Raw genomic sequence first — 13843 nt, 5'->3', positions numbered from 1 at the left:
GGCCGACGGTGTAGTCCTCATCGTCCATGGGCGTAGGCGACCGCGACCGCGGGACGGTGTATGATGTTCGGCGCGCACCAGACGCATACGCCTCGTTGTCGTAGCGGAAGTGGTCGATGTATCCGTTTGTCCCTGACCGAGAGGGCTCCTGCAAGGTAGACGAGGATGAATACCACGAGGAGCGATTCTCGAATGGAAGGGCTTCAACGTGCTCTGGCGGGCCGTTGCGCGGGGGTTGAGGCAGCTCGCGGCTGGGTGAGCGTGGGTGGAATGATGGCTGGCGATGTTCACCAAGAACTGTCTGTCCACTGGTGGGTGTGTCGGGTATTGGGTCGACGACACAGTATTCATCGAGCTGGAGGGTTTCACCGGTCATGATGGTAGGGAGTACCTGTCCAGGCTGATAACGCGCTGGACCTGTCGACTGGTCGGATTGAGGTCGTATCGTCTCAGTGTCGTCAAAGTTCTCATAGGATGATCTGGGTTGTTCGACTTTAGCAGACAGCTCATAATGAGCTGGTATGCAACGCACCGTTCATTCGTAGGATCCTGCATCATCCCTTCCACACTACGGCGCACAGAGTCATATGGGTCATTCATGTTTCTGCGATGTACGTCAGCGCAAAAGAAACTGGGGTAGGTCAAATAACATACCCCGAGTGGAGAAAAGGGTCCTCGGCCGAAGGCTCCTGGTTTGAATCGTGATGCTCGACCTCAGGCCCGCCAACTTTTTGCACTGGCTTGCGGCGAAACATGACTTGGCAGCTGCGGGCCAAGTTGTCGTTGAAAAGAGGGATGGACGTCAAATGCTGCACGAGGCAAGCAACGCTGCGGCCGACTGGGCGGTTTCGCCCACCAGGCACGTTCAACGCGGTCGGGGAAACCGTGGGAAAGCCTCGCGGCGCGTCGAGTCACGTGCATATACCTTCTCGCGTCCGAAGAGACACAGCCACCATCAGTTATCGTGTCTTGTGCGACCACAGCGCAGACAAGCCATCGCTGCACCCAAGATGCATTCATGTCTGCGTATCTCAGACACTCTAGACATAATCATTGGCTATCTCCATGCCGACAAAGAGAGTCTGTCGAGCCTCGTTCGCGTTTGCACGGCATTCAAGGATCCCGCGCTAGATGCTCTATACCATCATATTTCCTTTGACGACCTTCTTCAAGTCCTGCCCCCAGACTTGATATATATCCCACCAGGAGAGAGACCGCATATAAGCTCTGTGGTACTCTCATTTATCGCATCGACATTGAATATGCCTCACTGATATAACACAGGTTTTTCAACGACCGATGACCCCACACGAATGGGACGTCTTCTTATCTTATTCGAGAAGGGTGAAAGAATTGGTCGTAGAGTTTGATCTCGATCCGTGCCCTTTACACGAACGGAACATCCGCGATGAGCTTGCTATGACATGCCCCTTCCCATTCCTCTTTCCCACCCTGCACACGTTGTCGGTGACCGGCCCGGGAACTGTCTTGTCAATGAACTTTGTGGATCGGATTTGTCTGGGACCTCAGCTTCGATCTCTGAGCTATATCCTCTGGGAGCTCGTTTCTATCTTACCCAAGGAAGCAGAGCCATACGAGCTTGTGCTGTCTTCTCGCTGTCCTCTTATCGAAGAGTTTTCCTGCACTCAGGGTGCCTACATTTTCTTCGAAGGTATTACCCACTCAAACGCAATGACGAGCGCTATCTGTTCATGGAAATATCTTCGAGCTTTACAGTACGGCCCCCTCGACCCACTTTCCATAACACATATATCATCCTTGCCACCATTCCAGTTTTTGTGTCTTGAACTTAGCCCGAAGACACGTTGGCCCAGCGAAGGATACCGGTTTGGTCTTTGTTCCGTAGACACTTTGATTATCAGCGCATCCTCCTTTGAGCAAGCTTCCGATACTTTAGTATCGTTGGTCGGTGATGGCGTCATTCCTCAAACGCGACATCTACGCAGTCTGGAGGCCCGCGCTATCGTAGAGAAGCCATTGTCACTGTCAGCACTCATTTCCACGCTCGCTATCATAGCTTCTCCTAACGACTTAGAGGAGATCTTGATTAAGGATGATACCCCCTCTGATGCAGGTGTGACAATACTGATCGATACTTCGTGGATTCATCTGCTTCGGTCCTTCCGACACCTCACCCTACTATATCTCCGTAGCACAAACTGGCCCGCTACCTGCTTTGCCGTTCGGCCTCATATACTCTTGGAACTCGTGAGCGGGTGGCCACTTCTCGAGAACCTCACAGTATATCCCATAGAAATTCCGCTCTCATTATCGCAAGCAGTCACCATCATACAAGTTCTCCCTCGGCTGAAGAAGCTAGACGTACCAATACACGTCACCTCCCAGGCTATCGCATCGCTTCATGAATCTACTAGCATCACAACGCTCCCGTCCAACGGCCATATATGGTCACTCATGATCGAGCACGAAACAAGCGATATGGGCGATGTCAATCCCCTAGGATCTATACTATCATGCGTCGTTCCTCGCTTTACCGCACCGCGCCCCATAGCAAAGAACTGGCGACAGCCAAGGGGAGCATTAAATGGTCCGAGATTCTGGGCATATGTTATACGGGTTGTGGAAGCTGCAGGTGCAACGCGGGATGTAGGAGAGAGCGCCGGACGGTACATAGGGTAGTAATGCTCATGTGGAGGTAAACATATATATCAGTTCCCTCATCATAAAGCGAAACTGCGGTGTCATGAGACGTCAATAGTACCATAACAAAGAACTCGAATGAATGGACTAGGGTCGCTCCGAGCCCGAATACTCCTGTGCTTGGTATCTGAGCGAAACCACGCGACGAAAGTCGATGACCATGTCGGACCGGCATTGAAGTGAAATCTGGCTCCTGGTCCGCTCGCCATGCTTCCCTCAGTCTAACGCTGTCTCGTTGCGCGAAGCGAGAAATTCGCTACCGGAGTTATACCCTCAAAATTCCGTCCTCAAGTTGATAACCCTAGCTGTTGTGAGCACAAAATCTCTGCGTACTGATAACCGGATCCTACCTGACAGCGTCAACATACGAATACACTCTATCTCCATCCTCAGCTCAAAGATACGAGATTCGACTATGACATAGGTGGTCCGTGCACGATGGGCTATCAAAGCGCCTCAGAGGGCAAAGAGCTGTAGTGCGACAAGGTGAGATCATTACGAGGCAATGATTCAAGAGCAACCGCCGGTAGTTGTAATGACGGTGCGTTCTCCCATCGTGATGGCTGTCGCGAACCCTGATAGGTTATCTTGCGGTGCTCTTTGGGTAGGTTGAGCGTTATACGTGACCCCATCGCGATGGTCAGGCTTGAATCAAGGTATTGCATGGCGCATCAATATGAGACCGATACCGATAATAAAATCGTGACGTACAGAAGCTTGAGCCTTGACAGATTTGCAGCTCGTTAGTGATCACGGTTAAGGCCTTCGCGAGTTAGAGACCGAAATTACTCACGGTGCAGAAGCTTCTTTCAGGCCATTGGGCGCTTCCAGAAGCATCACAGTCCATATAATATTGATAACAAGCACGACACTGTGTTATTGTTGAGCTTCACTATTTAGACTTTTGAACGCGAAAGGATGGTACACACACGTAGTAAAGGAGCCCATCCGCTGCGAGCGTTCGCGAAATAGTGTTTGCGTTACTATGTGGCCTGAACGAAAGAGTCTTGACAAGAATGAATCCGAGAACCGTGGTGTCATAAACCATGTTTAGTACGAGACTTGCCAGTCCGAGCCCACTGTTGTGGCCGCTTATATGTCATAAACGGTCTAACATTCACGCGCAAATGAAACTCACGGGAGAATGTCGCGAGCTAGCCCAGTACACGCTTCACACGTCCGTTAGCCCTCCTAACCAGATAGGCGCATCTGAACACGCACCGTGCACCGCTGGTGTATGTGGAACCGCTATAATCAGGTCAGTAAATCGGTAATACGAAGGAGCCCAATTACTTACGAAAACCTCGAGAGATCGCTACGGACGTGATAGCGATCCACGTCATGAGGATCGCCCCATTAAGATATACGACGAACGGGCGATCCTTCCAAAGGGCATTCAGACTTTAACATTTAACACTCGATTAGTGGATGTAGCCACGTAGTAAGGAAACCAAAAGCGTACCGCCAAAACATCATGAATCCGGTCAACCACTCGCCAATAGCCACCATGGTAGCTTCATATCCTACGAAATGTACGCATCTGACCCCTCCCCAATCAGCTAGGCATGTTTTAAAGCTATAAAGAGACGAACTCCTGCGCAATCAGCTTTCGTGACGGGCTACGATCATTAATATGCTATACGAGCTTACGGTGTATGGAAACGTTGGCGAGAGATAGGCTAGACAGGGGTGAGCGCAATGCATTGAAAGACTACGAGATGGCCCACCATAAAAGAATACAATGAAGCTCATGGGTATAATATAGCGGTTCTGGTCACCATCAGAGCGGTGGACAAGCTTCTTTAGGAGGCAGCTAGCGTTTTCAAGTCACTGTTCGCGCACCAGCAGGAAGATATATGCGACTGCATGGATATCAGCAACGAATCTACGTGAATATTAAAGGTGGACGGACTGAAGGCCTTTTTCTGTCTCCATATGAGCTCGACCTAAGTCTGATGAGCAACAGTGCCGCCAGTTGCATCGGACGTGATGGCTCACTTCGTCTCCAAACGTGATCATATGGTCCCACATCAAGACGCTGAACCCGGCGAACGCGACATACTGTCAACAATATCGGTAAGTTCGTGCATCTTGATGCATGAAAGTAACCGTAGTACGCACCATAGTGACCAGGCTTGACTTATTGATGTACAAACAGAAGATGGACGGAATCAAAAAAACTCACAACTCACGCTTATCCTCGACCATCATGTCATACGTGTACGGCGTCTCACCACCATCGAATCTTGAATGGCGTTGATAGAACATCCCTACAATCGACTGGTGCGGGGTTCAATAGGCACACAGCCTCGCTGGGACCGCGTTCAATGTGGGGGGAAGGAGAAAAGAGAGGAAGAGGAGGTAAAAGGGTCCGTCTATCCGTGATATTCGGACCCCTGTCTTGTTTGATACTCGGATATTCAAGAAGCGAGCGTCGGCTTAATTCCGGGAACCTAGACCAAAAATGGTTATAATTAAAGCCCTCAAGGCCGTTGCTTCGTCACACGTCATATCTGATCGCAATTTGGAGACTTCAAATTCTGCAATCCAACAGTCAATTTGTATTAACACTGCAAACATTTCTCAATAATAGTGACATTATTATTTAAAAATGTTTTAAATAATAAAGTGAACGCAGCCCAGGTTCCAATAACTAGTTCTTCATTATTTAAAACCTCTATAAAAGCAGAGCTGTCTGGCTATCAGTAAAGGGCACCTTGCGCGTCTGTCTTTAACAAATCTCAAAGTAATAAGGAACTAGTTGTTGAAGTCCAGGTCCGCTCACTTAATTATTTACAATATATCTTAGATAGTAATAATGTTATTATCAAGAAATGTTAGCAGTGTAAGTAGAGCAGCCACCTGCAAGGTCCCGTGGGCTTGCTTTTACCCCACCGCCTGGCTACAGTTCGTTTGCTCAACAAGAATTTGATTCATGCCTGCTTCCTTCTTGCTTGGAACGGACATGTACACCTGCAACTTCGGTTCTTAGGAAGTAAATCAAGGGGTTATTCATGTCCGTGTGACCTAGCCAGGCCCCGAGGCCACTGAAACAGAGTGTCCAGTGAAAGTTAAACCCCACTAAAATATGAATGAATGTCGATGTTACGGGAGAAACTCAGATTTGTTCGCAATATTCTTGTAATACTCCGCGGATGACACGCCGAGTACAAACCACGCACTCAACAAGATATCTTTTTCATGCATCCAACGAGTCGTTCTTCACGTTGCACAGTTCATCGTGAACACAGACAAAATAAAGATAACAACGTAAGGCAATACAGAGTCAAAACCTAGACCTACATTGGCAAAAGCCGATGGGGCAAGGGAATCGTTAGTTATGCGAAAGGGTACTGTATGCCGTCGACATGGTCGTGAGATCCCCAGATAACATTCGCTGGTTCTCTCTAGATTTCGTCCTTGCAATGATCCCGTTGGCGATTGTCAGCAATGGTTTTAGCCACGTTAACAACCTGGACAACCTGGTATTGCTTCACATCCCAAGCGAATTGGTACACTATCATGCATATTCAACCCAGAGATTCGCGGACCGCCTCCAGAGACAGTCCATTAACGGCGGATGGCCACAGCCGCCCTGTCGGTAGAAAGGTGTCGTGGGATGTCAGTGGGATGTCACGATCTCGGGATCCTTATGGGGTAAGGATTTGAGCGCAATTGCCGGCAGCTTTAATGACGGCGCATTCTCCCATCGCGATGGTTGTCGCGAACCCTGGCCTGATATCCTGCGGTGCTCTTTGGGCAGGTTGAGCGTGATACGTGAGCCCATTGCGACAGTCAGACTTAAAGCAGCGCATTCAATTCAGTTGTCAGCGCAAAACTAATAATCACGAGGAAATCAAGACGTACAGAAGCTTGAGTCTTGACAGGAGTTATTTTCGTTAGCGCTCACGGTTGAGGCCCGCACAGGATAGAAGCGGGATTGACGACTCACTGGCCAGTGACATCCTTCAGGCCATCGGGCGCATCCAGAAGCATTATAGTCCACACAATATTTACAGCAAGGACAACGCTGCGTGTCATTGCTGAGTCTTCAAGCTAGACTTTGAAACATGAAGGGACGGTACGCACAAATAGTAAAGGAGTCCATCTGCTGCGAGCGTTCGCGTGATAGTGTTCGTGTTCCTATGTGGCCTGAACGGGAGAGTCTTGACAAGTATGAAACCGAAGACCATTGTGTCATAAAGCATGTTCAGCGCGAGACTCGCCGACCCCACTCCACTGTTGCGGCCGTTAAAATGTCATAAACGGCCTAAAATGCTTTGTGCCGGCACAAAACTCACGGGAAAATGTCATGGCTTAACTCAGTACATGCTAACTGCCTGTCAGCGCTCCCAATCAGATAGGCCTGTGTGGGCACTCACAGTTCACTGCTGGTGTATGCGGAACCGCTAGAGCCTCGTCAGCGAGTCGCAAACGTCGAACGTCACGTTATTTACGGTAGCCATTGGAGATCACCATCACGGTGAGGGTGACCCATGCGAGGAAGATCGCCCCATTAAGATACACAACGAACGGGCGATTCTTCCAAAGCGCTATCAGACTATGAATACGTCCAATGAGTGGATCCCCCCTTAGAACATGCAAAGCAAAAGCGCACCGCCAGAACATCATCAACCCAGTCAGCCACTCGCCAATAACCACCATAATGCCTTCGTATTCTACGAAGCGTGCGCATCTGGCCACTCCGCAATCAGACAGTGACAAGTTAAGGTTGCGGACAGACGAACTCCTAGGTGATCAGCTTTCGTGACAAGTATGTAGTCATCAGAACGCAACAAGAGCTTACGGTGTACGTAAACGTCGGTGAGAGATAGACTAAACGAGTTTGAGCGCGACGCGTCCCAATGTATCAGGCGGCTCACCATAAAGGCATACGATGAAGCTTAGGGGTATGATATAACGGTTCTAAGTAGCATCAGAGTAAGGTGGTTAGGCTTCAGCAGATCATTGGCATGTTTAAGACCGCGCGCACCAGCAAGAAGACGTATGCGACTGCATGGGCATCATGCATCAGCATTGGAATCGGTCGAGTTCTAAAGGTGGGCGCACTGAACGTCTTTTTCCTCTTCCATATGAGCTCGACCTGCGACTCATCAGCAATCTTACCACTCTCGGTAAACGCGACGCCTCACTTCATCTCCAAACGTGATCATATGGTCCCACATCAAGACCGTGAAGCCAGCGAACGCGACATACTGTGAACGACTCAGCCCCGTTCACGCATGAAAGCGACCGTATCACGCACTATAGTAGTCAAACTTGGTTTCGTGAGTGTATGGTTCGATTATGCACGGAATTAAAGACTCACAAGCTACGCTTATCCTCGACCATCATGTCGTATGTGTAAGACACTCCATCGTCAAGTCTTGCATGATGTAGATGGAACATCCCTCCAACCGATTCGTGCGGTGCTCGGAAGACGGACAGCCCCGCTGAGCCCGTGTTCAGTGTTGAGAGGAGGGGGAAAGAAAGAAGAGGCCAAAGGGTCCGAACGTCCGCGCTGTACGGACCACCTGTTTTACCTTGTATCGAGCAACCATCAAGACCCGGTTTATCTCCAGGGATTCGCGACACAGTCGGTAGAAGTATGTTTGAATTACCAGCGTGCGAGACGCCAGGCGGTTGGTTAGCGCCCTATTCTGATCGAAAGTTTGAGGTCCTCAACTCACAGTATTCAAAAGATAGAGCAACCAGCACGTACCTCTCCGTGTACCAAAACTATGACAGAACGTCAAGAGGACTTCACTAGCGGTTTTCCTTCACATGTTTCTTCACGGTTCTATGCAGGCGCACCAACTACCAGTGATCCATATACATAGTTGCGTTCGCTCATGAGAAGCTTGCAAATCGCCACCGAACCGGAACATGCCTATCACAGGTTCCGGACCAATAAGAAACTGGGGCTCACCAAAACGTGGAGATTTTGCATTGCTTTGCGGGGGCAGTCTGGGGATGACATGGACAGGCGTCGGAATAGTTGAGGGAGCCATTGAGTCTTTTGAATGGTCCAAAGCCCTTTATATATGGCGAGGTAGCGGTGGTGTAATCACCATCGTGTAAGTAACCGGGCTGACCGAATCCCTAAGGCATTTTTCCTGTCACCTCTTCGTCGCCATACGCGACATGTCGCGACCTCACTTCTGCCCTTCTGAGGACATTAGCCACAAAGCATATCGTTGTTCGACAGTGAATGAACATCAACGCCGCTGCAAGAGAAATACGCACCTTGCTTCACGCCGCCTACGCGATCTTCGGCAGTGGAGACGGCAACCCATACCCACGCTTTTACCAACGTCGGGAATCGTGCCATCGACAGACCAACCAGTTCATCACACAGTTTTCGCCGAACACGATAAGACGAATGGATACAACAAGTTGCGATACAGAGACCAGACAAAGGCTAGAGCTACATCATTGAAAACAGGATGAAGAGTCGTTAGTACACGTCGAGGGTATGTCGTCAATGTCGTCAATGTCGTCAATGTCGTTATGAGATCCCCTGATAAACAATAAAACCACGAAGAAATTGAGAAATGAAAGAAACACTAGCGCGGAGGGGATGCAAGGCGCTCAGCACGTCGTCCGAGGTTGGAAGGGGAACTTCATGCGCCCGTGCGTATCATAGATGCCGTATCCGGGCTCCTGATTGTCAGAGTAAATGTGTGCGAACCATCCGACACCGCCCTGGACTTGATTCTTCAGGTCCTCGCAGTGGTTATTTAAGAGCTGGAAGTAGCCCTATAAAGAACATCCGATCGAAGTGAGCATATGGCGCTCTTAGTCACGGCGAACGCTTACAGCTTCGTTGTCTACATTCGCGACCGCATTAGGGCTGTTGGGCTGCACACTCGGGCTCGTCACTGACGGCCACCCGTTCTCGTCAAAGTACATCTTCTTCCCATTCCCGTTCTGGATGAAAAAATCGAGATCGTTCAAGACGAGCGGCCACGCCTTATTCGACGTGCTCGCGTTCTGGGAGAAGAACGGGAGCATGTGTATATTCAGATAATCCTCCGCGTCGAGCACGTTCTGCGCCCCACCGTCCTTCTGATACCCGTATGCGAGCTCCGATACCGTCACGGGGATGCCAAAGTGCTTCAGCTGCGCCTTGAGCATCGTCACCTGGTTCGCGAGCTGGTCTGGCGTGAGCACGGAATCGTACAGCGGCTCCGAGCCCATCTGCACGCCACGCGTGACGAACGGCGCCTTGGGGTTGCTGAAGATCGAGTGCACGAGGTTGTTGCGGCGCGTCACCCACTGGTCGCCGCCCGTGAAGCCGAACCAGACGAGCGCGTGGACGCCGAGGCCGTTGTTCCAGGCCGCTTCTACGATATCGTCGCTGTCAAAGCACTCGTGTCAGTAGCCTGACAAGACGAGTAGGGAAAAACTAATGGATCTCACTAGAAACCGTCGTTGTCGCAAGCGCCGTACAAACGAACGTAGCGACTCTTGAAGTGGTTGCGGATGTCCGAGAACTCTTTCTGGAGCTGGGCAGGGCTCTGGCAGGCAGTGACCTCGTACGAGAACCCCATGAATGCGTATTCGGTCGTATCATCGCACCACCAATTGTCGAGGCTGGAAGGCACATTGACGGGTGGTCTGAATCCGAGAGCGGGGAAGCAGTTACCAATTGCGGAGTCGGGGTTATATGAGGAGGCATTGGGTGCGGGGGCGGGGGGACTAGAGGGAGCGGCGGTGGCGGGCCGGATGTCGGAGGAGGCCGGATTTGTTGGGCGGGCGCCTGCGAGCAGGAAGAGAGAGAGGAGGAAGGTAACAGCGAACACGTGAAAAAGAGAGTAGGCCATTGTGAACGTGTGGACAATGAGTTGGGGTTGGAGTAGAGAATATGGAGACTTATGATGAATGAATCAAGTTACAGACACACTGGAAGAGAGGCGAGGTGATCGCGTGCAGCCCAACGGTAGAGGAAACCCTGGGATGCTCGCGATGCGGTATCTCACACAATACCTGGGCGCAGGTGGTGTGCATTCTGTTCCGAGTACGCTGTTTTATAGTGCTCTGGGCAACAGACGCGCACACCTCGGATAGGTAGATCTGGAGAATGCATGTGCTCCTCCCATTCGCGAACTCCACAGCTACGCAGCTGCGAAATTTCATGGAAAGGGCGACGATCAGGTGATTCTCTTCCATTCTGTCCTCTCACCGGCTGAGATGTAATGTCAGAACTTTAAAGTCGTTTTTGGCACCCGTCCAAGCACTTTCACGGAGCGATCTGGGAATGACAGAGAGCAACCGCCGGAGCACATGCAACTTCGGACTCTGTCAGAAGCGGAAGAACCGATTGCAGTATCCGCAGCACGCCTAGACCTGGGGAATCCGTCACTTCTGGGACCGTGAACCTGGGGTGCGATGGCGGGGTATCATGGGCCAGTATACTCGATAGCAAATCAAGCTCCTGGTTGACAATTGAGATAGGAAATCATCAACGCTTGAACGAGAGTCACGTACCATGCATGCTTCATGACTACTTTAATATCATCTGCGGCTGATGCCCTTAACTCCTCTCCACCAACTCAGCCCTTCCCACAACGCTTCTCGTCCTCAAGTGCACGCCCTTTTCTGATTTATCGGGCCCTCCACGATCGTATCGTTCATCCCGCGCTTGACGAAGAAGGTCCGGTAGCTCCGCCCAGTCTGACGCTGCAGACACGACCACGTCCGCTCTCAGCGTCAGTGGCGCGCGAAGCATATACGATTGGGTGATGTCGGGTGACATTGGCGCAAGATAGATTGATAGGGCGTAACGCTTCTTGCCAACAAAGAGGAAAGGTCGTCCGCCATAGTATATAGAGCGTCTAGGCTGTCAGTTACGATGTAACGCTAGACCAAGTGCCGTGCTGGGGCTGTCCATCGCGAAAAGAGGGGTTGGCGAAAGAAGGTAGTGGTATTCCCGGGGGGTGTCAGACGGCACTAAAGCAGGTTCCGCGCGGGCGTGGTTTGTGCGCGGTTTATGTATTGACGTCACGCTTCTCTCCCCAAACGACTGCCTCTTCGTCAGAGGCAGGTCACACAACGTACGCTACAGCCCAGGCATCTGTCTACGATCGCAAACAGCAGCCAGAGCTAGCGAATCAGGACCTGGATTGCGGTTGAGGTTACTCCATCAACTGTCATCATGACCAGCTACCTCGCGCTGGGCTCGCAAGTCACAGGCACTCGGAAGAGCGCATTAACCTTTAGACGCACATACTCGAGCATGATCTTCCGATGCGGGAGATGCATACGCATGTGTTCTTGTCGCAGGTGACGAAGCTACTTATGAATGTATGCGCCTATAGGTGCCTATTAACGAGCAACCCGGGAATCAGGTGGTCTTCTTAAACTTTGTATTCGCCCGACCAGGGCGCTCTGGAACTTTAGCTTTAGCATTCAAATCCTTGCAATGCGAAACATCGAGAAGCTTGCGGTGCACATGCAGCTTCAGCCACTATCCGAACCACAAGACCAGAGTACATGCGATTGTACGAGATCACCGTCCGCTGAGGTCAGGTACGTGTGCAAGATCGTTTAAGCATGCATGTGCATGCCGTACGTGTTGTAATATGACTCTGCCTCCACGTTCTCTTACAGGGCCTGCACGTCACCATTCTAGTGCTCAGTTTGCAGGTCGGCACACATCGCAGCATCCACCGCGTCCGTCATCTTGTCCCTATCCTCAATCAGACCAGAAAGCATCAGACAGAGTTATATAGGTCAATTCGTGGATACAATCGGCGGATAGCGTCACGCTGCGCGATGCGCTTTCTGATTTTCGACGCATACAGATCAATTGCGACGCATGCCTATAGACCATTAATTGGTTCCTTCCTGAATTCGGCGAGCGCCCCGCAGGTGCAGGACCTTCATGATTCATGCTTCATGGTGCATGATAGTTCGCGGCATTTTACGAGCAAGCCGGCGATCATGGGGTGCATAAGGGTGCATAGAACAGGCATGCTCTTCGTCACCTTCTTCTCACTTTGAATTTGTTGCACAGTTCCGTAATGTCTCCGCATATATTCTAGCAATACAAAGAGGAGCCGATGGAAACGCACGCCATCCGAAACACTATCGGAAACACGAACGGTCATCATTCGTTACAACAAGCTCAACATGGACCTCATGGCCCAGAGAGCTGCCCGTAGTGTGCGTGAGTACAGTACAGTAAGGCATCCCTACGGTCGTGGTCAGTGCTCCGAGTCGTGATTTTGCTTCCTACGGCGATGTTGCGCTCAGACTCAACTTGATGGTGTCAGTGGCGCTGTGTATGCAGTCATCACCATCAAAGGATGGTCGCTTTTGAGTATCTGTTTCAGCAGTCCAGAAGACCACAGCCCTAGTTGATGAACGATATGGTCGAACTTTGCAGGTTGATATGGTAAACGGGAACCTGCAAAGCGCTGCAGTTTGCGCGATCTTATGAGAGCGGGAGTAAAGCTTCCGCGGCATCGCGACGAACACCCGCCACGGGGAGGAATCGCCGGCGCTGCGGCGCTTAACTGTGGAGAGACCGTCGCGGATCGGGATGCGCCCAGTGGCTGGAATGCATCCTATTGGTTGAGAAGAACAGGATGAAAGAGCCTCATTGGTCCAACAGCACTGACGCTCACTTATTTTTAGCGTCTGCCCCGGGTTGCCCTTCTCCACTTTGTGTTTCGGAGGTGTGTTCCGCGGATGCATTGAAACGGTAATTGTGCACATGGCTTTTGTGGTTTATCAATACAAGGACGGACCTCAGACACGCAAACAAAAAACAAGCCAATGACAAAAGGGCTTGGATGTCACCACAAAGGCCTAGGCGTCACCTGTCTAGATCTTCTGTTGGCGCGACCAACGTTCCCGAATTGAGGCCGCTGCTGATAGGCGTCCATACGACGTGCGCCAAAAAGCTTTGGAGCGGGAATGTTTGTGGAAAGCATTCCATCACTAGGCGCTCTGAAAACTTTCCAGGGTGCAAAATGGGTGAAATGGTCTACGCGTCCAGCAATTTTGCGCCCACGGAGGCGCATGTTGAGGTTTTGACAGATAAACAAGACAATGGAAGATTGGACCTGTGCATTGTGCGATGGGGTGTTGTTGTTGTCAAGGTGCAGCGGATGTAATTAACGGATTGTGGACCCCGCCTCGAGATCAGCTCGGT

The 13843-nt window shown here is 50.9% G+C and overlaps 5 protein-coding genes across 5 annotated transcripts; 1 reads left to right on the top strand and 4 right to left on the bottom strand.

Moving 5' to 3' along the window:
* Positions 1 to 1076: 1076 nt before the first annotated feature.
* CONPUDRAFT_142871 (uncharacterized protein) lies at positions 1077 to 2661 on the top strand (the record flags this gene model as incomplete). The annotated part of the gene is made up of 2 exons (XM_007768474.1): positions 1077 to 1232; positions 1285 to 2661. The coding sequence occupies exon 2, from the start codon at positions 1300 to 1302 to the stop codon at positions 2659 to 2661; it is 1362 nt and encodes a 453-aa protein (XP_007766664.1). The 5' UTR covers positions 1077 to 1232; positions 1285 to 1299.
* Positions 2662 to 3128: 467 nt separating this feature from the next.
* On the bottom strand, positions 3129 to 4191 carry CONPUDRAFT_151719 (uncharacterized protein; the record flags this gene model as incomplete). Its single annotated transcript, XM_007768473.1, has 8 exons — positions 3129 to 3327; positions 3394 to 3405; positions 3476 to 3553; positions 3612 to 3761; positions 3821 to 3851; positions 3904 to 3930; positions 3980 to 4083; positions 4145 to 4191. 8 exons carry the CDS (start codon positions 4189 to 4191, stop codon positions 3129 to 3131), a joined length of 648 nt encoding a protein of 215 aa, XP_007766663.1.
* A 318-nt stretch (positions 4192 to 4509) lies between these two features.
* Positions 4510 to 9013, bottom strand: CONPUDRAFT_151718 (uncharacterized protein; the record flags this gene model as incomplete). The annotated part of the gene is made up of 19 exons (XM_007768472.1): positions 4510 to 4544; positions 4595 to 4628; positions 4681 to 4743; positions 6320 to 6482; positions 6550 to 6561; positions 6635 to 6712; positions 6772 to 6921; positions 6984 to 7014; positions 7065 to 7091; positions 7140 to 7243; positions 7301 to 7432; positions 7490 to 7518; positions 7579 to 7608; positions 7676 to 7695; positions 7753 to 7786; positions 7836 to 7898; positions 7949 to 7961; positions 8012 to 8135; positions 8929 to 9013. The coding sequence occupies 19 exons, from the start codon at positions 9011 to 9013 to the stop codon at positions 4510 to 4512; spliced, it is 1227 nt and encodes a 408-aa protein (XP_007766662.1).
* A 260-nt stretch (positions 9014 to 9273) lies between these two features.
* CONPUDRAFT_151717 (glycoside hydrolase family 17 protein) lies at positions 9274 to 10508 on the bottom strand (the record flags this gene model as incomplete). Its single annotated transcript, XM_007768471.1, has 3 exons — positions 9274 to 9441; positions 9502 to 10042; positions 10105 to 10508. The coding sequence occupies 3 exons, from the start codon at positions 10506 to 10508 to the stop codon at positions 9274 to 9276; spliced, it is 1113 nt and encodes a 370-aa protein (XP_007766661.1).
* Positions 10509 to 10540: 32 nt separating this feature from the next.
* CONPUDRAFT_80914 (uncharacterized protein) lies at positions 10541 to 11392 on the bottom strand. The gene is made up of 2 exons (XM_007768303.1): positions 11173 to 11392; positions 10541 to 11119 (listed from the first exon to the last, which is right to left on the bottom strand). The coding sequence occupies exons 1-2, from the start codon at positions 11173 to 11175 to the stop codon at positions 10925 to 10927; spliced, it is 198 nt and encodes a 65-aa protein (XP_007766493.1). The 5' UTR covers positions 11176 to 11392; the 3' UTR covers positions 10541 to 10924.
* Between the last annotated feature and the right edge of the window lie 2451 nt (positions 11393 to 13843).

Source organism: Coniophora puteana (assembly GCF_000271625.1).
Source record: "Coniophora puteana RWD-64-598 SS2 unplaced genomic scaffold CONPUscaffold_4, whole genome shotgun sequence".
Lineage (NCBI taxonomy): Eukaryota > Fungi > Basidiomycota > Agaricomycetes > Boletales > Coniophoraceae > Coniophora > Coniophora puteana.
Note: the sequence above shows the minus strand (reverse complement) of the source record. Positions and strands in the feature narration are given on the sequence as shown.